General features: G+C 35.1%; 1 protein-coding gene across 1 annotated transcript in view; it reads right to left on the bottom strand.

Annotated features, from left to right (window-relative positions):
- The window catches only part of CSMD3 (CUB and Sushi multiple domains 3), a 746,059-nt gene that overhangs the window by 70,365 nt on the left and 650,826 nt on the right, over positions 1–24,868 (bottom strand). The window contains exons 51-54 of the mRNA XM_087747332.1: positions 15,061–15,246; positions 13,861–14,055; positions 11,958–12,131; positions 437–610 (exon numbers count right to left, since the gene is read on the bottom strand). Coding sequence (XP_087603458.1) covers positions 437–610; positions 11,958–12,131; positions 13,861–14,055; positions 15,061–15,246 — 729 coding nt within the window. The remainder of the gene's footprint in view (positions 1–436; positions 611–11,957; positions 12,132–13,860; positions 14,056–15,060; positions 15,247–24,868) is intronic.

Below are 24,868 nucleotides of genomic sequence, written 5' to 3'. Positions count from 1 at the left end.
AAGTATAGGTTTGTTGAAGTAAACATTTTAATCATTAGTACTGATGGTGTAATTCAAGAGCATCTACTTATCTAACTACCACAGTCAAAGTAAATGTACATTAAATATTTCCAAAAACCACTACAGGACTTAAAGTCCTTTTCAGATTTGAGTACCTGGGTGCCTAAGTCCCGTCACTTTTTGAATAAGTTTCATATTCATATATAAATGACAAGTGTTTAGTAACCAAAAGATGCAATGAAAATTTTAAGTGACAACATTAAATTTCACCTGATAGATGAATCACAGATTTTAGGTGGCCACATACTTTTGAGGATCTCCTTTAAGTATTTTTCTTTTTTGAAAAATGAATACTAAGTTACATAGTCACTCCTCATCTTGTCTGACAAAGACATTCTTGTAACATAAATGAGTATGTGTTGCCATGCTTACTTACGCACACAGGATGGAAGTTGACCAGACCAGTTGTGATCCTGTTGACATATTCTTACAGAAGAACCAATCAACCGAAAACCAGGACTGCACTGGTATACAACTGTGTCTCTATATCCATAATTTTCTCCAATTACTTGACCATTGACTATAAGATCTGGAATACCACAATGACCAGCTAGATTTTTCAAATAAATAAAAAAAATCAAAGAAAAAATGATCAGTAAATATGCCAGAGAAATTTTAAATATACCTCCTTAATTAAAAAAAAGAAATGCTGAACATCTTTCAATTTTTTTTATTTACTTCATTCAAAGGTTTATTTTTATTAACTTGGGGAAAAGTGCAGTATTGCATTTCTATAGGTAGGACTGTACACATATAAAAAAATTACAAAAAGGTAGTGTAGCAAAGAGGTTAAATGTCATATATGCTATCAAATTTATTTTAAAAAATATGAATAACTCCTTTTTATTAAAACCTGTAAAATTCTATATTATTTCCCTTAGTTTTATTTTGGTTAAGATTAAACTTAATAAAGTTAACATTACACCATTATACATTTAAATATATATAAAAATCCTTATAAGTACAAATAAAAATAATTGTAGAAAGAATTATAAATATCTATCCATTAAAAATGTCAATCCATGTGGGTGTCATAAATATAGCTTTCTTACAATGGAAACAAATTAACTTGGACAATTTATTGCTGGAATCTGATTCTCTGGATTGTTTTCCATTCTTTCTCTCCTACTGATCCCAGAGGAATCCCAAAGAGATTAACATGTTTGGGCTAAAGGCAATCATTGCAACCACATCCAAATGTCCTGCAACCAAAAACTCTTCTATGTCTTGGCCTAATCTTCTACCCTGTTTTCTCAAAATATGAGAAGTATTTTATTTACACTATGAAAGTCACAAACAGATATTTCATCTAGAGAGAGGCTGGGAAAAAGAATGTACCATGTGTCATTTGTTACTATTTTTCTTAATAAACTCCGGAAAACGGGCACTGTGATTCAGCAAACAATGTGGTAATAGAAAATCCTCTGAGAATGGTTGACCTCATGGAGACTGTGACATATAGCAGAGAACTTACTGCAAAACCAAGTAAGGCAAGCAAGAAAAATGAGCAGTGTTTCAGCTAGTACTTTAGTGAAAAAAAAAAAAATTACCAGCCACACAAATGCCTCTGGTCTCCTTTTCTCCTCTACTTCTCCTCAAAAAAAACCCCACAAACAAACCCCCCAGAACATGGGGTTGCTAATAAGAAAGGAAGCAATTTAGCAATATATGTAGCAAATGTAGCAATTAGAAGCAATATAGTTTGGATTGTTTTTTCCTTTGAACTTTTAAGTTTTTATAATACTCTGATGTAATTTGCAGCATTTTGCCTCATTCTTTCAGGGCTAGAAACTTCCTATTAAGAAAAAAATTGCAAATCTGAGATTTTCTTATGACTTGCATCTGGCAACTTAAGCCTCATATAGTATTTCATCATGTGAAACATGATCAAACCATCAGAATTTACGATACAGGTAGTATGTGAATCTTCATACAGATTAAATTGATGAGTGCAATTTGACTTCTGTATAAGGAACAGGAGTCCAAATCTGGTACTGTTCAAGGGTATATTCACCCGCTGCTTGTCCCCTCCCCATTTCCCTCAGTGTTACATAAGGACCAGGCATACTTGAAATTTGCTTTATGTTTTCTGGGATAAGATGGCATAATGTATGATTATAAAATTTTTGTCAGAGTACTTCTTGATTCTCCAGGAAAGTCATAATCTTAGTTCAGTATGTAGCAGACTTTCTTGAACATGCCACAAAGGGCTCAATTTCCCTCTTCTATTGTATTTGTGATGATAAACAGGACCAACTGGATGAGGAGTAAAAACTGAGCTGGAAAAGATCATTTTCTATCAGAAGTGCAACCAGACAGTTTGCAGTGATTCAGACCATGTTCAAGGAAATAATTTTCTAATTACATTTAATTGCAATATTTGGCACAGTTCTTAATTAAGATTTTAGTGTTGCTTTATGGCAGTGGAAGCAGAATACATCACCAGAAAGGTCAAGCTCTGTTTCCTGTGCAGAGGGAATAAAACTGAAGTAATTCAACACATCAGGTGACATCACACTGCAGCTTCTGCAACTGTGCATTGCCATTACAAAAATCACGCAACTGCAACAGGTGAAAAATTCATTGTAAATCACCTGTAAGTCTTGCATTAATATTTCTGTTAAAATTCCCGTCCTCTCAGCCTACTTCCTTTCATTGTCATAAACCTCTCAGACCCTAGTTTTGACTTCTTTTGAGTTTTGAGTTACTTTTTTCTTTTTTGTTTTCTTTTGACTTTCTTTGATGTCTTCTGTTGACAAGGGGAGAGCAGTGGATGTTGTTTACCTGGACTTCAGCAAAGCATTCGACACCTTTTCCTACAGCCTTCTCCTGGACAAACTGGCAAGATACAGCTTGGATGGGTGGTCTGTGAGATGTAGGGAATTGGCTAACAGGCCACACAGAGGGTGGTGATCAATGGTTTTAACTCAGGCTGGCAGCCTGTCAAAAGTGTGATCCCCTGGGGATTGATACTGGGTCCCACCTGTTCAACATCTTCATAAATTATCTGGATGATGGGATTGAAAGCACCCTCACAAGTTTGCTGATGGCACCAGACTGGGTGGTGAGGTGGACATGTTAGAAGGGAGACCCATCTTACAGAGACCCGTACGGGCTGGAAGAATGGGCTAGCAAGGAGTGTATGAAGTTTAACGAAGACAAGTGCAAGGTCCCGCACCTGGGAAGGAAAAACTGAAGAGCCCAGTACCACCTAGAATCTGTGTGGCTGGGTAGCAGCTTTGCTGAAAGGGACCTGCTGGTTCTAGTGGACAACAAGCTGAACATGAGTCAGCTGTGCACTGCTGCAGCAACAAAGGCAAATCGGATCCAGGACTGCACGTGCAGGGGCGTTACTAGCAGAGAGAGAGATGCAATCATCCCACTTTACTCAGTGCTCGTCAGGCTGCACCTGGAGTACCGTGTCCATTCTTGTCCCCACCACTAAAGAAAGTTGAAGACAGACTGGAGAGAGTCCAAAGGAGGGCCATGAAGATAATCAAAGGGCTGTAGAACCTGCCTTATGAGGAAAGGCTGAAGGTGTTAGTCCCTGAAGAAGAGACGACTCAGGGGGAACCTCATCACAGTATTCCAGTACTTAAAAGGCAGCTACAAAGAAGACAGAGACTCTCTCTTCACAAGGAGTCACATGGAGAGGACAAGGGGCAATGGGTACAAGTTGCACTGGGAGAGGTTTCATCTTGACATAAGAAAGGATTTTTTTTACACTAAGAACAAACATTCACTGGAACAACCTCCCAGGGATGTGATGTAGTCCCCATCACTGGAAGTTTTCAAGATGTGACTGGGCAGGGTGCTAGATAATCCCATCTCAGCCCCCTTTCCCATGAAAGGTTGGACCAAGTGATCTTTCGAGGTCCTTTCCAGCTTGGGCTGTTCTATGATTTTATTACTTCAAATCCTTCTGCCTTGATTATTTCCTCCCACTCTGTATAACAGTTACATCTTTGGAGCACTAACTATATTGCATGAAAAATTGTGAACTAGTCACTATTAGTAAAGAAGTGAATATTTTTTGAATAGTAGAGCCTGCTCCTACCCCTGTGTAAAGTTTCTAAACTAAAAAATAAAAAAATCTAAATTTATGAAGAATATTATAAAACTGTAGCTCAATCACAACAGAATTTTAACTCAACTTACTGTGACAGTGTTAAGGAATTAAATATCACTTAAAAACAGGATATGCCAGACTTGTGACACATTTTTCATTTTAATTTAAAAAAAATAAAAACCATTTTAGATTTGCAGAATTTGTCTCCATTTTTCACTCTGTTTTACAGGGGAAGTTTTGTCTGACTAAGAGACATTAAAAAAAATCAAAACAAACACCAGTACCCCCTAAAAAAACAACCAAACAAAAACCCCCAAAGGGTTCAGCCCTTTTTAGTTCATTTTCATAATACCATCTGTCATGTAGGTGCATGTGGTAAGCAGTTCAGTATGTTTGCTACTGAAAGTGTATGTAATGGTATACATAGTTCCTGTTAAGAGAATCTTTGAGAACATTACTGAAATGTCCACTAATTAATGCAGCTGAATAAATTCCCTAAGTTGCAATAAATTCGGAGACTCATTACTATTTTCCAGAAATTTTTTCTGTTTGCTTTATTTTCCCACTCTTATTTCACACATCCACAGAGGTGGTCTCCCTCAGAGAAAATAAAGACCTTTCAGTTATAATAGTTGCTATCACTACTTCTCCAATACCAAGAAAAAAAGAAGAGGAAGAAAAAAAACCAACCGCCAAACCAACAAAAAAACCCACCACCATCCACATCCATATCTGGAACAGTAACTATTACTTAATTTCTCTTCCATTCTATTATGGTTTTGTTGTATTTCTTCTAAAAGAAAATTGTTTATTTATTTTTCTCATGACTATCAGTAGAATTCTTCCCTTTCATCATTTTTCTCTTAAGATACCTGTGAAGAAAAGAATTCCAAAATACTTATTATACATTAAGGACATATGCATATTCATTACTGCATGTCCCAGTAGTTTTTATGATCAATTCTGCTGTTAATTGTTTTTCAGGGGTTCCATTGTAAACTCTTATTTTAAGGGATATGTGACAAATAAAGATATTTATTTCTCCTTATTAACATTCTGAAATGAATTTTTGAAGTCCCATTCAGTAGCCTGTGATGCTTTTCTTTGTGTGTTATATGCTTGCATATATTTATATATATATATATATGCGTGTATATATATATATAAAAATAGTGAGTTTGGGGTTTTCAAGGGTTTTTTCATTATTGAAAGTTTTCAAAGCTTTCAGATTACTGCTGATTCTTTGGTAGTCTGAGAAAAACAAATACTGCACATGTATAGTTTTCTGAGAAACTGGCTTTTTTTCTGAATGAGACACAGTAATTGTGCAATGGCATCAAAGATCAACTCTATTCCTTCATTTTATCTCACACCTGTATCCCTAAAACCTTTTTCCACTCACTCGCTTGTATTACATATATATCATCTACCATGTAATTGATGTCAGTTTTGTCACACTGGTATAAACAAGGAGTAACATCTGATTTCACTACCACAAAAAATAGTGCAAAGCCATAAAGGGACATAACTTTAAATCTGTTCTCCTTTGAGAAACATCATTATGGAAGAACATTTTAGTTGTGAAGTTTGGTATAATGAAACTGAATAAAATGATAAAACTGATTGTTGTAATAACTAGCCTTCATTCAATATAACCATAAGGTGTGGCTAACTGTCTTTTGCAATGAGATAGCTAAATGCAATCCAGATATAAAACTGTTCAGGAACTAAGCTCTATAGGTGGAGTGTTTTCATTGGGGACTGAATGCAAATACTGCAAACTGGGTATCATATTGAGAGACCTCTCTATAAATATGAATAAAATCTTCCAGAAAAACTATAGCAGAAGACTGAAAACAGATGCAAAAAGATAAGAAAGTAGAAAGCAAAGGACTGCTGAGAAAAAACTAAGACTACTTCTGGGAAAACAAAGTTTCAAATACTGAGAAACAAAGTTGTCTCCTGTTTTTCTGTTTTTCTTGTTTGCCAGGAAATTTATTTTGCAAATAGATGAGAAAGCACTTAAGAAATACTGATTCTATTATCACTTTACACTCCTGTTTAAACAACCAATAAGTAATTGAATATTTGCTTATCATGGATAAAAGATTTAATAGTACTGTTGTTATCTAATGGAATACCACTTTTTTATCCCCAAAGTAATATTCTGATTCTAAGACCAATTACAAGCAAATATAATACTGTTGTAGTAACCTTGGAAGGCTATTGAAAACAAAAAATGAAAAACAATCATATAAGATTTGTGGGAAATATGAGACAGAGGAAGTGGTTCAAGCAGTAAGATCAATATTGTACTTCTGAATGAATGAATGAGTGTACTTATCAGAATGAATGAATGAGAGGAAAAAAAATACACCCTTGCATGGTACATATTGCCAAATGCAATCACATAACAAATAGAATATTTACTGTACTGCATTAAGAACTGGGTTATGGATAGAAGAAAAGCTGAAACAAAATTAACAAATGTTAAGCAAAATATCCATTCAATGATTTGCAAGAATTAATGTGTCATAATTACTATTACTGGGGGAAAAATATATTCTAACACCCTAGTAGTAAATAGTTGACTTCACACTAGGTTTGGATTCTAGACTATTTTAGACTAGGCTATTCTAGACTATTTTCAGGATAGCCTTGCTCATTGTCAATGTCTTTATTTTAGTGCTGTATCGTAAGACTGACTGTAGTTCCACCTTTATATGATACAGATATAAAAGACCTATACAGCAGTTCTATGAATCCAGTTGAGGCCCCTAAGTCTTAATGTAACTTATAATACTGAATCAAAAGATGTCACTTTTGTAAAGGCTAAGAGTCATTGCTACAAAGAAATAGATTATGAACGTTTTACTGAGTAGCAGATTTGAGGGGGGAAATAAGCTATAGTGCTTATTGTCAATTTCCAGTCTAGCAAAGCTTGAGAAAAATAACTACATGAAATATTATAAGGAAACAAAATTAGTCAAAAAATAGGAATGAAGGACATTAATAACATGTAAGCACCAAATATATTACCTAACTTGACATGAAATCCAGCTCTAGCAATGAAGAATGAGCATAATAACTTAGTGTCAGAAACCTCAGCTGCAAAGGAGGTTTCTTTTCTGCAGGTTACTCTCTGAGATGCAAGAGTAGGAATAAATGAATACAGAATCTTTACATTAAATGGCAAAAACGTGCCTATGTTTATTTTAGCTGTCAATAATGTCAAACGAGGACAGTAGTGAAAGAAATCTACATATCCATATATTATTGAAAAAACAGTTTTAGGTTATTATTCAACAAAGTTAATTAACCTGTCAAGATGACCTCAGCCAAGGAGGAAAGAATTGTTTGATGGAATTTCTTTCTTCTCTACAGGGCTTGCATTTCTTATATGGATATATTTTTTTACATCCTTCTGTTCCCAAACAATGTCTTCTGTAGAAAATCACAGTATTGAAACGACACCGGCACAGCCCTGGACAAAACAAGGTTCAGGGTCTTTCTCCTGCTAGTTTCAGAAGGTCCTCACCTTGCCAGCTGTTCAAGCTGTACTAAAACTGTTCAGGATGAATGGTAATGTTCCTTTAAATCTTTTTTAATCCATAGCCCACAGAGGGAAGTTCTCTGCTGAATTCCTTGAAATGGCTGAATAATTCTTTAAAGATGAAACATCATATTCCTCATTTGAAAGTCTAGTTGTTATCATTATGCAGTAGTATTGAAGAACAAAGAGAAGCATATGACTAACTCTAGATATATTAATTCAGTATCACTGGAGATACAGGTTCCCTTTCAGTTGAAATACCATGAGTTTAAAAAAAAGATGTTTAAAAACTGTGAAGAGGAAGAAATTAGTTGCTTATATGTTTTTCCAAAAGTTTTAAGGATGAAAATAGTGGCAGAAAGGCTACACTTCAGAGGATACTTAGCCACAGAAACCTTTCAGTGACGGAAAGGTGACTGGGAAAATATAAATACTACAGTTCCTTTGTCCTTACCTGATAGGAATTTAAAGGTACACTCACTCCTGAGTATGCATTCCTTCCTCTCAAATAAAAGAATTGAAAGATAACTTTACAGCTCTAGTGTTCTATCTTGCTCTTCCCCACACATAAATTGCATATAATGTAAATATATATATATCAGTTCCTGATTTAATTGATCCACAACATACAGAAATTTAATATCTTTTCATACCTTCTAATTAGATTATCTAACCTCCCCACTCGTGCTTTCATTCACTAATGTACACACATCTTATAAACTGGTCTTATGAAAAAAACTTTTCATCCGTTATCATGTTACCTTTCAGTTATGAATTGACTGGAGGTGCTAAATGGCAGATCCTTACCTGTCCCACACAGTTCTCCACATCACTGATTGATTCATGCACTGCATATTCTTCACTGTCAGGTTATACAGTTGCTCTGCCCCAGACAGTACGTCTGCTACTCTCTTTACCCCATTGACAGCATTGCTCTGTACAGAGCTATTGGGTAATTGTTTTCTCATATGTCATCATACTTTCTTTGTGAGCAGCAGGCTGTCACCAATGACTCATTAGTGTTTGGAATTGGTATTTTTGTATGAAAAAAGGAAGAGAGAGTTGAGTAAAACTGGGGTAAAAATTTCTAAGCTAAGTCACAGGTTGTGTCTACATTAGCATTTTCGTTCAGATCCTTATTGTAACTCATTGTTACTAATGTTAGTAAATTCAAGCAAATAAAGTTAATGTCATAAATAGATAAAATAATATACATAAGCTAAGTTTTCATATAAACAGAAACAGAACAATTAATTTCTTCATCAAATATTTAAATCTTTTTCCTTGAGGAAAGTGTATAACAAAATACAGTTTTGACAGTCTCTTTTTATGAATAGGATATTCAGTAGAAATCTATTCTATGTTTCTGAATGTTTCTCCAGGATGTATTATATAGACTTTCCCCCAGAAAATGCTTTAATGTTTTCAGTATAGAAAAAGATCAAGCACAATAAATTGTGAGAGGCAGTCTGTAACCTTGGAGACAAAACAGTCATGGGTTTTGTCTTTGGCTGTTTCTTTATTTTAGAAGACTAAAGTGATTTTTTTCATATTTTTTCACGATAAAGTCTTGTGAAACATTTATTTGTTTTTAAGACTTCCACAGCAGAATTACTTCAGGAGCCCTCTGTTGTTTTGTTCATTTTTTCAATTTGAACGTTGTTTCTTCTCACCAGCTACGGAGAACAAGACGACTGATCCAGAACTCAATTTCTCACTACACTAAGTGAAAGATCAAACCAAGATCATTACATTAATATGATTAGTCACACAGTACTATATTGTTATTTAGGTATTCTGAAAAAAAAAAAGAAGTGAGGTTCAGAAAGGAGGGCAGTTGTGCTAAATGTTCTAATTCTCTTTGCCATCTACTGTCTCCTAAGATTCAGTAGCCATAAAGTACTATCCTTGTCCTTGTAATAAAAGAAGCAGGAACGGAAAAAGAAAGACAAAAAATTGCTGTGAAAACTATCAACATATTCTGACGCTATTATGGCTGTCATTAAAATCATGCACTACTGTCCATAATGTTGTGGAATTTTATTTGTGTTGTAATACAATTTGGATTGTAGTCAATATTTTTGGTGATTTAAAGCTTACTTATGTTCTAGTTCTCTTCTATATCTAATTAGATTCAATACTAACTAGTTTTAGGTTCTGTTGCTGATATTTATATTCTTATTTATTCTACCTTTCATAAATTTTTCAAATTACACATAACTGGAATGAAAATTAAGTTTTCTAACACAATGATTAAATTAAATGGTTTGAGTAGCAGCTTTGAAAAAATAAGTTGTATTTCTAAACAAAATACTTGGAAAAGGATATTATTTTATCCTGTAGGATTTCATTAATGTCATCTAACTGTACTCTTAAGGGCATCTTCATCACTTAAAATAGAAATACACTGGTAGCCACTTGAGTCCAAGCATAACTACATTTTTCAGCAAGTAAAAGTGGTAAGGCTCTAAGGTAAATGATAAAAAAGGTTTACAGCTGTGAGCAGAAAAGCTTTAGAAGTAGTAAGTGAAATTTAAATTTTTGTCTTACTGTTTTTCAGTGATTGAAAACAAACACCAGAATTTATTCATGAGTTGCACAAAAATTTATTTCTTGGATCATTACAATACCCGCCCTGTAGACCTTCATGCTGTATTTTATGTACTTTCTCCCACATTCTACCATTTCTTTAATTTCCTCCATTTCCTCTACCTTCCAACATTTTCTTTCTCAACCTTCTTAAACAAATTTCTGACTTCTGATTCGTCATTAGCTGAACCCATCCCTCTATCTTAAGTCTCAAATTACTTGTTGAAGAAACAAGAATTGAACTGAGTTAGTCTGTGTCTTTCCAGAAACCTCATTCCTGCATGGTGATGTAGGGCAGCAGGCAGTATTGCTGCAAGAGCAGTTATGGTAGCCATTACTCTCTCCCTTTTATAAATTTGCCCTGTCACTAGGTTTTGTTTTTTGCTTTTTGTTTTTTGTTTTTTAACAAGCTATACATGTTTTTTGTATGCTATATATGATGTATACTACATTCTATTTCTGTAAGTAAAACTTTTATTCATGCTCTCTGCAACAATTCGCCATCATTAAAGCTTTGAAGATATACATTTGAAGATTTACTGTAGTCCTATTAGTCTAATACAAAAGATATCTTTTAAATTACCGTTTTCCCCTCAAGTCATATAGTGGTTTTCACATATTTTCTTACTGTTTATTGTTACTGGACATTATAGTATATGAAGTTAATAAAAATGAATCTCTTCTGAGAAGTAAAAAAATTGTTGTTTCATCTGAAAATTGATTATTTCAGGGTCTTCATTTAAGTTTCAAAAAAAGGTTATGCAACCTATTACTATTATTAAGCTTATATTACATTTTTATTTCTACAGGCAAATGTAGGAAAATTTCAATTCATTCTGTGTTGATCTTCACTTGGCATAAAGTTATTTTAGCAAAACTCTTAAAAGCAAGTATTTTTCCGAGGTGCTATTCACAAATAGCAGACATTTTGGCTGATTTTAGATTAATATTTCTCTGATTAAAATTTTTATATTTCTCCAAACTTCAATATCTGTAACCTTTGCAGACAAACCAGTAAAAATGAAAAAAAAAGTCAGAACATTTTGATTACACACATACTATGTTGTCCTAAAACTTTTAGATTTAGTCTGTCTTACCATTTCTGACAACTTAGAACAGAAAGAAAATCAAACGTGAAGATCTTTTGTTTTTTTTCCTCTCTGCTAAATATTTTTCATAGTAAAAGTGAAACATAAACAAAGCATCTCTGTTCTCCTCAGCTATATGTCAGGAAACATTCCAGCTTCAGAATTTTATCTTGATAAGCAACACTTTTTCTCCTTCATGAGTCATTCAAATTAAGTTTAAGTGAAGATTTGCACCAAATAATGCTGTATTACAGAAGAAAAATTATTTGGGATGGAGAGTAGTCTAAAAATGTAAACAGCAATCTGCACAAATATATATTGCAACAAACTCCTATATTTAATGTATATACTAGTTCAGATTCTTCTGAAAGTCTCAGTTTACAGATATTCTTTTCTATTCTTATGCCCCCACAAATGACATGGTACAATAACAATCATAGTTATAATTTGATAAGAAAAACAACCCAACCAACGTTTTTAAAATGCAGAACTCTCTTCAATGTCTGTGCTAACAGAAGGAGACAAGCTGATTCGCTTTGCTTAGTTTTGTCTGCTAGAGAGAAAGAAAATAGATAAGCCGTGACAGTAGTATCCATACCTAAACATCTGGTCTCAATTCCACTCCAGAGTCCAGAAGACAGACATTCCCTCACCGCAGACCCAACTAGCATGTATCCTGAGTCACAAGTAAATATAGCTGTAGATCCATATGTGATCTGAGTTCCAATCTTGTTCCCATTTGGAGGTGTAGGAAGTTCTCCACAAGAAATAACTTTATGGCAAAACCAAAACAAAACAGAAATGTACAGCTGAGTACCACGAACGCACATACAATAATACTTATCAACCAGTAATTATTATCCATCAGATAAATAAATTTCATAACTTGAAGTAATTTGCTATGTAGAAAAAACAGATGAAAAACTCTGCGTACAAAGATTATTATTTCCCCAGAAATAATACTTAAGAAATACAGGGAGGAACACAAATAAAAATTGTCTCTGTAAAGTCAAAAAACCCCACCATTCAGAACATTATTAATTGCTATTTAATTGCCTCAGTTATATTAATTACTTTTGCTTAATATTGGAATATCATGATTGTCGCCATTTAAAAAATTATCTTTATGTTCTTTTGGAAAGATGTAATTTTTATCTTCTAGTTCATAATGAAATGCCTGCCCTAGCATTCACACAATATGTTGTTATAATGAGTGAATGATGTGCATGGAATTCCTTGCTACTTATTTACAATTCAAAGCATCTTTTCATTCAAAATCATAACTTTTCTTTAATAATTTTATTTTAAGAATTAGTAAAAAGAACTTTACTATTAGTAAACAAAATGGTGGATTATAAAATGGTAAAAGCAGTTAGTACCTTTATGCTAAAAAAAAATGTTAAGTAATAATATTGCAAACGAAACTTCCCAAAACATAGTGAAAAATGTTTCTTTTAAAGAAAAAGGGTTACAAATACATATATAGTATGTAAAATATCTATATACACAGAAAGATATATAGATACAGACATATACACAATATTTTTAACACTAGCAGAGGTGAAATATTGCAATTAACTTTTAAAAATCCTCTAAATTATAAACGAAATTTCAACGAGGTTATAAAGAAATCAAAATTAAGGTTAATTCCAATATAATATATATCAGAATTGCATTTTTCAGCCCCTTTTTTATTAGTTTCAAATACATTCTCAGTAAATTCTAAACATATTCTAAACCACAATTATCTCGTTTATCTACACACTTTTTCCTGCTTTTTAGATATGTGTGGATTTATACACATACATGCAAATACACACAGTTTAGATACATGCACCAAAACCACAGTCATATCCCATTCTATCAGAGTGCACGTCATGTTGTGTTTCACAAAGAGGAAGAATTTTGGGGCTTCAAAGTATACCCAAACCCCCACAATTTTGAAAAATAGATGTCTAAATTTAAATACATAAAGAAACCTGCTTTTCACAGGAGTGGGGAAGGGGAACATAACTGTAGCCACACATTTAGCTTGTTTAAAGTATCTGAATATTCATTGCTTATTTTTTTGAAAAGCAACTATTGCAGGTTATCAGGATACCAGCTAATGGTAGGAATGATGTGGACTTGCACACTATATGGTAACCAGCTGAAAGGAGAGATTATTTTATTTATCAAGTGTGCAGACAGGATACAAAGTTTTTGCATTTTTCTAGACTATACAACATTCCTGACCTAGAAAAATATGTAGGAAAATGTTTGTTATTACTTACTTGTACCTTTATAGATTTAGGGACCTTTAAATCCAGAAGCGTGCTCACAGATATTTCATTGTCACTAAACCTAATGGATTGTGTTAGTAAACAATAGCCTTTAGGATACCCAGGAATTCCAGCCAGGAAACTTGTTTCTAATTAACTGATTCTAATATTTAATTAGTTAATTTCTAATTCAGCCAAATGAAATATTTTTATCTGAATACAGATACAACATGTACTCACTTTGGCAGTAAGGCCGCTCGTTTCTCCAACTCCAGGTGCCATTAGCAAGACACTCAATAGATGCTGGTCCCAAACCATAATACCCTGGATCACAGCTGAAAACTACTTTTGTTTTATACTCATAATGTGAACCATTCACTATTCTCCATCTTCCATGTTCCAGTGTAAAAGAATTGATGCTTGGACATGTAACAACTTCCGGAATAAGAAAAACACAGTTATTTGTGTCTCAGTACAGGCAAATTAGGAAAATCTGTACCATTATTAATTCAGAAATATGTTTTAAACACAGTAACATAATGTTTGAAGAGAAAAGCTGTATTTGAAATTGGCTGTGGTTAACAGGTACGAGTTCTCTCATTTAATTAATAATGATCAATGGCCTAAACAGACCAGTAACTGTGTATGCAGAGCTATGCAATTGGTGTAGACAGAATCTATACCATGGTTGAATTCACTGTAGATTAATAGTCATGGAACTCCTGTGACACTTTACATCAGACATCAGAATCTTTACTAAAATGTTAGCTACATTTCAATATAGGAATTATTTTTCTGCCCAGGTAAGCTGTGTGAGATCTTAAAGACTCATTTGGAGAGGCTGCACATTAGTGACGGATAAAATAATATCCATATCCAAGATGGTTTTTCAGCAGCTACACATTCTGTCTCATGTCTTAATTCTGTGTGTTCTTCCTCTAATAACTTTGATGGTACCCACTTCTCTTTGGGACTGAACATGCATTTTCTCTTCAGTGATGTTCCCCTAATTTTAGATGGTGTAGGATTATAATGATGGTCTGAATATGAATAATAGGCAATAGTTTCAAACAAGTATCCCAGACTACCAGAGACTTTGCAATTCTGAACAGTAAATAGGGTTTGTTAACAGTATATGAACTGTGCAGCTCACTATGGCTTTTGCATAAACTTCTGCAAGCATTAACTTTGATGTAGCTGCAAATTATCAGTTTGAATGCATTCTATAATCTCTAGTGTAATTCTGCTGCTGTCACAGAATGTATCTCAGATATATACATTTCAAATATGTATTTCACAATAATTTAATACCAGCAATTATTCATAGATTAAAGTAAACTGAAGCTGAAAGTTTGAGTAATGTGAAGATTTGTGCCTTGGATAAATAAACAAAAAGTACAGCCAGGTTCTTACTCACTCGAGACTTTTCACGTCACTTACCTACACAGCGAGGTGTTTTATTGTGATTGCTCCATGTACCATCCGGCTGGCAGACTGCAGTAGTAAGTTCCTTAGCTGATAGTCTATATCCATCATTGCAAAAATAAGTAACGTGGGTGCCAACTAAGTAATCTGTAGTTAATATCCCACCATTTAATGGAGCTTTAGGAATTCCACAAGATATTGCTGAGTAAAGAGAAAGACATAGTTATTTTATATCTTCTTCGCTATAAGATTCAGCTCATCTCAAAGGGTTTATGAATTGTAACATCAACAGTCTTAAATTCATAAAAATGACTTTTTAACTCATTAATGTGTGTTTTAAGTCTACAAATAAAATCCCTTAAAATTTTAGGGAATTAAATCTCAAGAAGTTTTTGTCTTTCGATGGAAGAGGTTAAAAATAAGAACAAAGGTTCATAACTTGGCAGCTATCCATTCAAAATGCAGAAGATAATCAAAGAAGAGGCAGTAGATAACATGTGGAAAAAATATGATCAACATGGTTGAATCAGTAAAGCATCAGTCTGAGACATTCAAAGTCTACTTTGTAATTCAGGATTCTTCCATCAGATGTACTACGTGACCTCCGGCAAAGCACTAAAATTAACTTTTAACATTCTATTTTTCCTTCTGCACAGCAGAAAGAAAATACCCTTTTGAAAATATTGAAAATTGACAAATGAAAGTGTTAGCCACTTTTTTTTTTTTTTTAAATTATTCAGCAGAAAGAAAACATTAAGAGAAGATCTGTTTCTAAATAATGCTCTGTCTGTTTTGGGAATAAAATCAAAACTAAATCTTTTCCACGTTTTAACACCATACATTTAATGAAGGTCAGATCCAAAAAAAAAGGACTTAGGTACTTAACTCTTAAGTACTTTAAGTTGGAGTGCCATCTTGAACCCTAAGAGGCCACCTATCCTGACTACATAGAAATATGAAAAGTTAAGCCTCCCAGACTATGTATAAATACTTCGTAAAAAAGAGTAATCTATTTTTTCCCCTATTGTGAGCTGATCTGACGTAAGACAGATCTGCTTCATGAGCAATATAACAACAGTGTGGAACTATACTAAAGCTAATAATCACAGCTGAGACGCAGGTAAAACACTAATGCTATCATGACTTGCAGAACAGAGGTGATAGGGCCAATGTTAAAATATGCTTGAATTGCCATAAAAAGAAAATGTGTATGACATGTGAATTGAAAAAAAAAAAAAAAAAGACACACTGTACTGAAAAGATCAAAAAGAAAACTATTATTAATTTGCTCATCACCTTGTCTGGGGAACGATAAAAACATGTCTTATGGCTATCGCAATATCTGCTGGCAACTAGAGACAAACACACATTTAGAAGAAAATAAGAAAACAGTGATTAGCAGATAGTGAAGGCCCCAAGAGAGTAATTGAATTCCATCTTCCAGAGGGTATGATCCCAGAGGGATAAAAAGTGACAAGTGAACTAAACCAGAAAGTCCATCTTCCACTTCGTACTAAACAACTGACAAAGCTGTACTTTCACGTGATATCACCGAAGAAAGAAACTGAGCTTCCATGAGACTAAAGTGAAAACGTATGACCAAGTTGGTGTTTATTATATATCAAATTCCTCAATAGCTTGGATTGCAGCAGCAAACATTAGGCAGACCTATCCGTGCAAAGAGGAGGATAACCAAAAGCTGGTATAATCAAGGTATAAGCAAATAACTGTTTACTGCATAACTGGCCAAGCTAACCTCTTCTTTCAAAACTACATGTTAATGACAAAAAGAAGTTTCAGACAATAATGGAGTAGCCAGAACCAAGTTCACTTCCAGTTATATCAGGGCCAGCATTCAGCAGGGTGTGAAAACTGATATGCACCCCCGAAAGACTTGTAACATTAACAGCTGTTGCTTATGATCCTAAGCACCAACAAATGTTACAGCACTACTTGTTCACATACTGAAAATTCTGTCTCTTTTAGCAATCAGCAAAATATATATCAGAAATTTTGTAGATACAACATGAGATGTTTAATATCTACCACTGAGATTAATTATTCCTTCAGTATTCAAAAATCTTTGTTAGTGACTTGATAAATTTTGAGTCATATTATCGATGTTAACAGAATCAATCTTGTGGCATAAGAGAAATATATCCTTCCCTTAACCTTAAATTTTTAAGAAATAAGTTTCATCCCAGCACACCAAATGCTTGACAACTGCCTTCTATACAAACAACAGAGCTCCCAAGGAATCACTCAATGACATTTTTAGTTTACAGCAGTTATGAGCTGAATTTTACATATGTGAAAACTTGCCCAGAAATTTAGCTTTCAGTTAAGGGAAAAAATATGAAAAGATCAAGACAAGTTATTGCCACATTTAACAACTTGACAGGAAAAAAATGACAAAGTGCCCAAAAAACAGGTCTATCACAGAAATGTTTGGTCATTATATGTCAGCTTGGACAGTATTGCAAATCAACATCATAATTGTAATCACAACTGAAACATTAAAATCTATTCTTTGTTCACAAACTTCAGAACACAGTTCCAATTCCAAAGATATACACATACAGCCCTTGGGACACTTTAACTTTATTAGTTCTCAAAGACCACCAGCACATTCTAAAGATTTATCTGAAATATCAGAAATTATTATTAGACCAGGATGAAGTTCATAAATACCCTTCATTAAATGTTAAAGCACTATTAAAAGTTTCTGTGATGACAATTTCCTAAATAGAAATCAGACTATTCACCCTATAAAGGACCTCGAATCCTTGGATTTGCTCTTCCTCACTTAAGAACAACACTTAGCAGATGTAGCTACCTTTCACATGTCAAGGATATAAGAAAAAAATTGAGTATCAATACAGACACCAGTCTAGAGCTGATAACATTTACTAGGAGCATTTCAGACATAGGCAAGACTACTGAAACTATGCAGTGACATAGTCCTCTGAACTTTACTTGGACATTCAACTTGTGAAAAATTAAGAAATTCTATAAAAACTAAATTTCCTGTAGATTGCCTTATAAATCACTTTAAAGGATACCAACTATTTCTTTGGCATTTAATAAGTTATTAATTGAGTTTTCACACCTGTCCCAATACAGCTATGCATTTGGAAATGAACAAGTCTCTTTTGAATAAATACAAGACTTATTTATCTTATACATAGCTATATTAATTTTTGTAATTTATATGAATATGACTATCTCAAACCTATAGCCATGTCTAAAAAAATGTAAAGGTAGAAGGCGTTATGCTTTACACATCAGATATTTGTTCCAGACCACTACAAATGTACTTTAGCTTAATTTTTGAGAAAATTATAACTCATCGGGTATCATACCTAACCAAGTATTCTAGGTATTCTCTTTCTTTTTTTTTTTTTTCAATGCTTTAGTATAATTCATATAACACTCACCAATTATGCAACATTTATGTCTGCTGTTACAGACAATTTAGATTACTGACATAGACAATTCTTCGGGATATAATGTTATGTTTGAAACTGTACTTACTTAACTCTCTACCGAGAATTCCTGTAAAAGCATTTGCCTGTTATCTATATATGATATTATAAAATATTAATACTGATTTCTGATGAGGCCTCTGTGAGACAATGTTTATTTGCAAAAGAAATATTTCATAATTAAAACCAAGAATCATGTAATGCTGAGATAAAAAATTAAAATGTAAAAAATAACTAGGAGAAAAACAAATGTTTTAAAACACTTAGAATCTTCTGAGATCTACGATCAGTTGTAAATATTCAACCACTTATATGAATTCATCTTAATTCTTGTATTCAGATACATCATTGTAAACCTGCCCATTCTTTCAAGTTTATCATAGCCAGACCTCATAATTTAGTTAACCATGAGAATCTTTTATTGAATTGTGATCAGAGGCCTAATATCATTAAAACTGAGATGGATACATGGATTGCAAGATTTTCACAATATGATTCATTTAATGCATACCTATATAAACAGAATAGTTAATATCTAAAAGTTAGAACAGTAAAAGTTTTTAATTAATTTGTATTATTGTTACCATTATACTAAAACAATATCAGATTTTGAAGCAGTTTCCTTTTACTTCTTTTCATGACAGAGGAAGCGTGCTTTCGTATTAACTTTGAAACAGGTTTCAGGTAATTGACAAAGTCTGGCTTGAGGCTTTTATTTTTGATTCCTTATTACTGCATTGAGTCTCTTCTACTGAGATATGTTTAGTTCTATAAACAATGTAAAAAAGCTTTCATCCAAGGTTAAAGTGTGTATTTGGATTTTTCAGGTTCTGTCAATCCTGTAGTGCAAGTGATTTGAAGAATGGTTAGTATTATCTATTTAGAGGTTCAGTGATCAAGTTTTCTATTCATTTAGGTATAAGAATGAGAACATTAAAAATTGCTCAAACATTACCCATGAACATGGAAAAAAACAGCTGTAGTGGAAAAGGCTACTGACATTGATTAGTTATAGGAGAGGATTCAGAAGTTATAATAATGGTACAGATACAAAATGAAAAATGTAAAGAGAAAGCATTAATTTAAATACAGTCATGAAATATTCTGCAGACAGTAAAAAATGTTTGCCAAGAAATGGACTTAGTATTGCTAAAAAAAAAACCCAAAAAACAAAAAAAACCCACCACAAACCGCTAGCTGTGCTGATTGCAGAGGTATCATTAAAGAATCCATAAATTTTGAGGCCTTAGATTTCTTATTTCCCATGGGATCATGCCAGTAACTACTACTCTGATTTGACTGGTAATCTTCATTTAGGGGACAGAAAACAAATAGATTAAGATGACATGCATTGCTTTTAAAGAAATTGCAAATATCTTTTTTTTCCTTGCACTGCTATGTAAAAAATAAAAAAAAGCCTAATACTTTTTTTGGCTGTGTTAAATGGTCATCTGTGGCAATCCTACATTCAGATGTGTGAAAGAACTGATTAAAACAGCTTTGCTAGTTATGCTGTAAATGACAGAGAATGTGAAGTAGAAGGTAAGACTGTGACGTTGTCATCTGATATCACCTGGGAAAATAGTTGGTAAATTCTGACTGACGAATTATAATAGCTGTTAAAACAATGTTCATCCTCTATATCATGAAGTTCTAAAAACCACTAGCCGATATTTAAAAGAGTTAGAACTACTTCATGGTGAAGCTGAACTGCTCAGAAGTAGGGGGAATGGCAAAGCCCTTGTGTCTTGTAAATATCCTCTGTGAAAGAACATGAGGGATATTTACTGATGGTGTTCTCAACCTTTTGATACAAAAGATCTTATCATAAGTCTTCTGTATCATCTGGGTATGGGGGATAATTTTCAACTCAGCAAAACTACAGGAAGCTTAGATGTATGACTGATGTATGGACGCAGCTTATTTCTGAGGGTTTTTGCAGCAATAATGTGTCTTTAGGTTGAATCTGAAGAGTTTGCTGTTGTGAGTTGCAGCTACATATCATGGCCACAAACTACTTTCCATGCACAAGGACTTGCTGGAAGAATATAATAAAGTTCATATCATGTATCAAAGCTAGCCCTCATTAAATGCATAATTATAATTAACTGTTATTCAATTCATACATACATTAAATAATTTTCAATATGCTAACAGTTGTTACCAACAGACTTTGTACTTGATCAGACACCATAAGATTGCTAAGCACTTAACTCCACTTGTTCCTAAAGTATTATCTGAGTACTGCAACTATTTTCATTACTGAACTCTACGCAGTATGTTGAGAATAATCATCTGCTATTTGAATTTGGTAAGTCATTTAGGTTTTTTTATTTTCATTCCACATTGTTTGATACATCTAATTAACAGTCTGATCAAATTCTACAAATAACTGTCATGAAGGTAGTCCTTAGACAACTGATGAGGAGAACAAGCTAAAGAATGATATGTAGCAAATGCACTGCCTGTACTTTTTTTTTTTTTTGACGACTTTCAGTTTTTAAAAATACAGGCACACTTTTTATATATTAATAGAAATTTATCAAAATGTTTTGAAATTGAGATTGTTTCAACTTTGACAAAGGTTAGGTAGTTTTGCTTTAGGAACACGGTTCAAAGACTTTGTGTCAAAAAAAAAACTCATGGGAAATTAACATGGAAAATTCCTATAGCATTTATCTCCACTTGTCAACAGGAACAAAATGTGCATATTTTGAATAAACACATCTGCATAAGTAAGTTATCAGAACAATAATATTCTTTCCAGGAAAGTAAGAATTAGAATACAATAATGATGGGTATTAAATAACCATTTCCTTTTCCTTGTTTAGTATAGAGTCATAGAATCATTAAGGTTGGAAAAGACCTCTGAGATCATCGAGTCCAGCTGTTAACCAGGTTAACCACCCAGGTTCACCTCTAAACCATGGCCCCAAAGCACCACATCCATGCGTTTTTTGAACACTTCCAGGGACTGTGATTGCACCGCTTGCCTGGGCAGTCCGTTCCAATGCCTAAACATTCTCTCTGTGAAGAAATTTTTCCTAATATCTAATCTAAACCTCCCCTGGCACAACTTGAGAGCAATAAGGTCTCCCCTCAGCCTCCCCTTCTCCAGGCTAAACAACACCAGTTCCCTCAGCTGCTCCTCATAAGACATGTGCTCTAGACCCTTCACCAGCTTCCTTGCCCTTCTTTGGACATGCTCCAGCACCTCAATACCTTTCTTGTAGTGAGGGGCCCAAAACTGAACAGTTATTTGAGGTGTGGCCTCACCAGTGCCGAGTACAGGGGCAATATCACCTCCGTGGTCCTGCTGGCCACACTATTCCTGATGCAAGCCAGGATGCCATTGGCCCTCTTGGCCACCTGAGCACACTGCTGGATCATGTTCAGCTGGCTGTCAGCCAGCATCCACAGGTCTTTTTTTCCTCCAAGCAGCTTTCTAGCCACTCTTCCCCAAGCCTGTAGCATTGCATGAGGTTGTTGTGACCCAAGTGCAGGACCCAGCACTTAGCCTTGTTGAATCTCATACAGTTGGCCCCGGCCCATCGATCCAGCCTGTCCAGATCCCTCTGTAGAGCCTTCCTACCTTCAGGCACATCAACACTCCTGGCCAACTTGGTGTCATCTGCAAACATACTGAGGGTGCACTCAATCCCCTCATCAAGATCATCAATGAAGATATTGAACAGAACTGACCTGAATACTGAGCCCTGGGAAACACCACTCGAGACCAGTCACCAACTGGATTTGACTCCATTCACCACCATTCTCTGGGCTCAGCCAGTTTTTTACCCAGCAAAGAGTGCACTTATCCAAGCCGTGAGCAGTCAGTTTCTCCAGGAGAACGTTGTGGGAAAAGGTGTCAAAGGCCTTACTAAAGTCCAGGTACACAACATCCATCAAGCGGGTCACCTTGCCATAGAAGGAGATCAGATTTGTCAAGCAGGACCTTCCCTTCATGAACCCATGCTGACTGGGCCTGATCCCTTGATTGTCCCACATGTGGGCATCTAGGTGGAGTAGCAAGTCTCTAACTGTTACCTCTTGGATTATCGGGGCTTTATTCTGCTTCCCATCTCCGTCTCCCAGTTCAGGGGGCTGAATACCCTGAGAATGACCGATCTGACTATTAACGACTGAGGCAAAGAAGGCATTAAGTACCTCAGCCTTCTCCTCATCCTTTGTGGTGATGTTTCCCTCTGCATCCAATAAAGGACGGAGATTCTCCTTAGCTCTCCTTTTGTTACTAATGTATTTGTAGAAACATTTTTTATTGTCTTTTATGGCAATAGCCAAATTAAGTTCTAGTTGCGCTTTGACCCTTCTAATTTTCTCCTTGCATAACCTCATGACGTCCTTGTAGTCCTCCTTAGTTGCCTGCCCCTTCTTCCAAAGATGGTAAACTCTCTGGGGTTGTTTAGTTTGGAGAAGAGGAGGCTGAAGGGAGACCTTATTGCTCTCTACAGCTACCTGAAAGGAGGTTGGAGTAAGGTGGGGTCAGTCTCTTCTCCCAAGTAACAGGCGATAGGACAAGAGGAAATGGCCTCAAGCTGCGCCAGGGGAAGTTAAGTTGGATATTAGGAAAAACTTCTTCACCAAAAGGGTAGTCAGGCACTGGAACAGGCTGTCCAGGGAAGTGGTTGAGTCTCCATCCCTGAGGGTATTTAAAAGACTGGTAGACATGGTGCTTGAAGACATGGTTTAGTGGTGGACTTGGCAGTGCTAAGTTAATGGTTGGACTCGATGATCTTAAGAGTCTTTTCCAACCTTAACGATTCTCTGATTCTATGATTCTCTTTTTTTTTCCTGAGTCCCAGGAAAAGCTCTCTCTTCAGCCAGGCCGGTCTTCTCCCCCGCCTGCTTGTCTTTCAGCACATGGGGACAGCCTGCTCCTGTGCCTTTAAGACTTCCTTCTTGAAAAACATTCAGCCTTCCTGGACTCCTTTGCCCTTCAGGGCTGCCTCCCAAGGGACTCTCTCAACCAGACTCCTAAACAATCCAAAGTCTGCCTTTCTAAAGTTCAGGGTAGCGGTTTTGCTGGCCCCCTTCCTTACTTCTCCAAGAATTGAAACTATCATTTCATGGTTGCTGAGCCCAAGACTGCCTCTGACCACCACATTGCCCACCAGGCCTTCTCTGTTCGTAAACAGGAGGTCCAGCGGGGCACCTCCCTGGTTGGCTCACTTACCAGCTGCACCAGGAAGTTATCTTCCACACATTCCAGAAACCTCCTAGATTGTTTCCTCTCTTCTGTGTTGTATTTCCAGCAGATATCTGCTAAATTGAAGTCTCTCATGAGAACAAGGGCTAGTGATCGTGAGACTTCAGGCAACCACTTGTAGAATGTTTCATCTGTTTCTTCATCTTGGTTGGGTGGTCTATAACAGACTCCCACCAGGATATCTGCCTTGTTGGCCTTCCCCCGATCTTTACCCATAAGCACTTGACCTTATCATTACCTTCATTGAGCTCTAGACAATCAAAACACTCTCTAACATACAGAGATATCCCACCACATCTCCTTCCTTGCCTGTCCCTTCTGAAGAGCTTATAGCCATCCGTTGTGGCACTCCAGTCAAGGGAGTTATCCCACCATGTTTCCATGATGGCGACTATATGTCATAGTTTTCCTGCCGCGCAATGGCTTCCAGCTCCTCCTGTTTATTGCCCATTGGTGTAAATGCACTTCAGTTGGGCTATAGATCTCTTCTCCAACACAGGCATGCCACCCCTAGGTTCATCCCTAGCAAGCCTGATTTTATCCCCTTTCCCCTTCGAACCTAGTTTAAAACTCTCTCAATGAGGCCTGCTAACTCCTGAGCTAGAATCCTTTTCCCCCTTTGAGACAGGTGAACCCCATCTGTTGCCAGCAGGCCTGGTGCCATGTAAACTGTCCCATGAACATACTTGGCTTTTATAAGGCAGAAGAAACTAAATATACAGTTAACCCAATGAATTCTCTTTTAAATTTCCATTTAAACAGCAAAAGATTAGAATGGCGTTATAGGCAATGCTTTTTTGGTCCAGTTCCCTGTTCTTGGAAATGTAGCAATTTTCAGGTTGTTCTGGTTTTTATGTACTTCTTGGATCATGATAAATGAACTTTACTAAATATTCAATTTTAAATGAACTTTTTGAATAATTTCATATTTTAAATTTGTGGGTGTTTTTTCCCTCACAGTGATGCAGATTATTTTTAGCATCTGCCAGTATTAGAAAATCCTGTTGAAATACTGTTTCTTAAAAAGACATTTGGTTTTGTAAGTTTTACTAGGTAGAAAAATTTTGATACAGAGGCATGACAATTAAATGATTACCTGCTATTCATTTTA

This window comes from Nipponia nippon, unplaced genomic scaffold (genome assembly GCF_047370975.1).
Source record: "Nipponia nippon isolate SJK-2023a ecotype South Korea unplaced genomic scaffold, ASM4737097v1 scaffold_1, whole genome shotgun sequence".
NCBI lineage: Eukaryota > Metazoa > Chordata > Aves > Pelecaniformes > Threskiornithidae > Nipponia > Nipponia nippon.
This window is presented reverse-complemented; position numbering and strand designations above follow the sequence as displayed.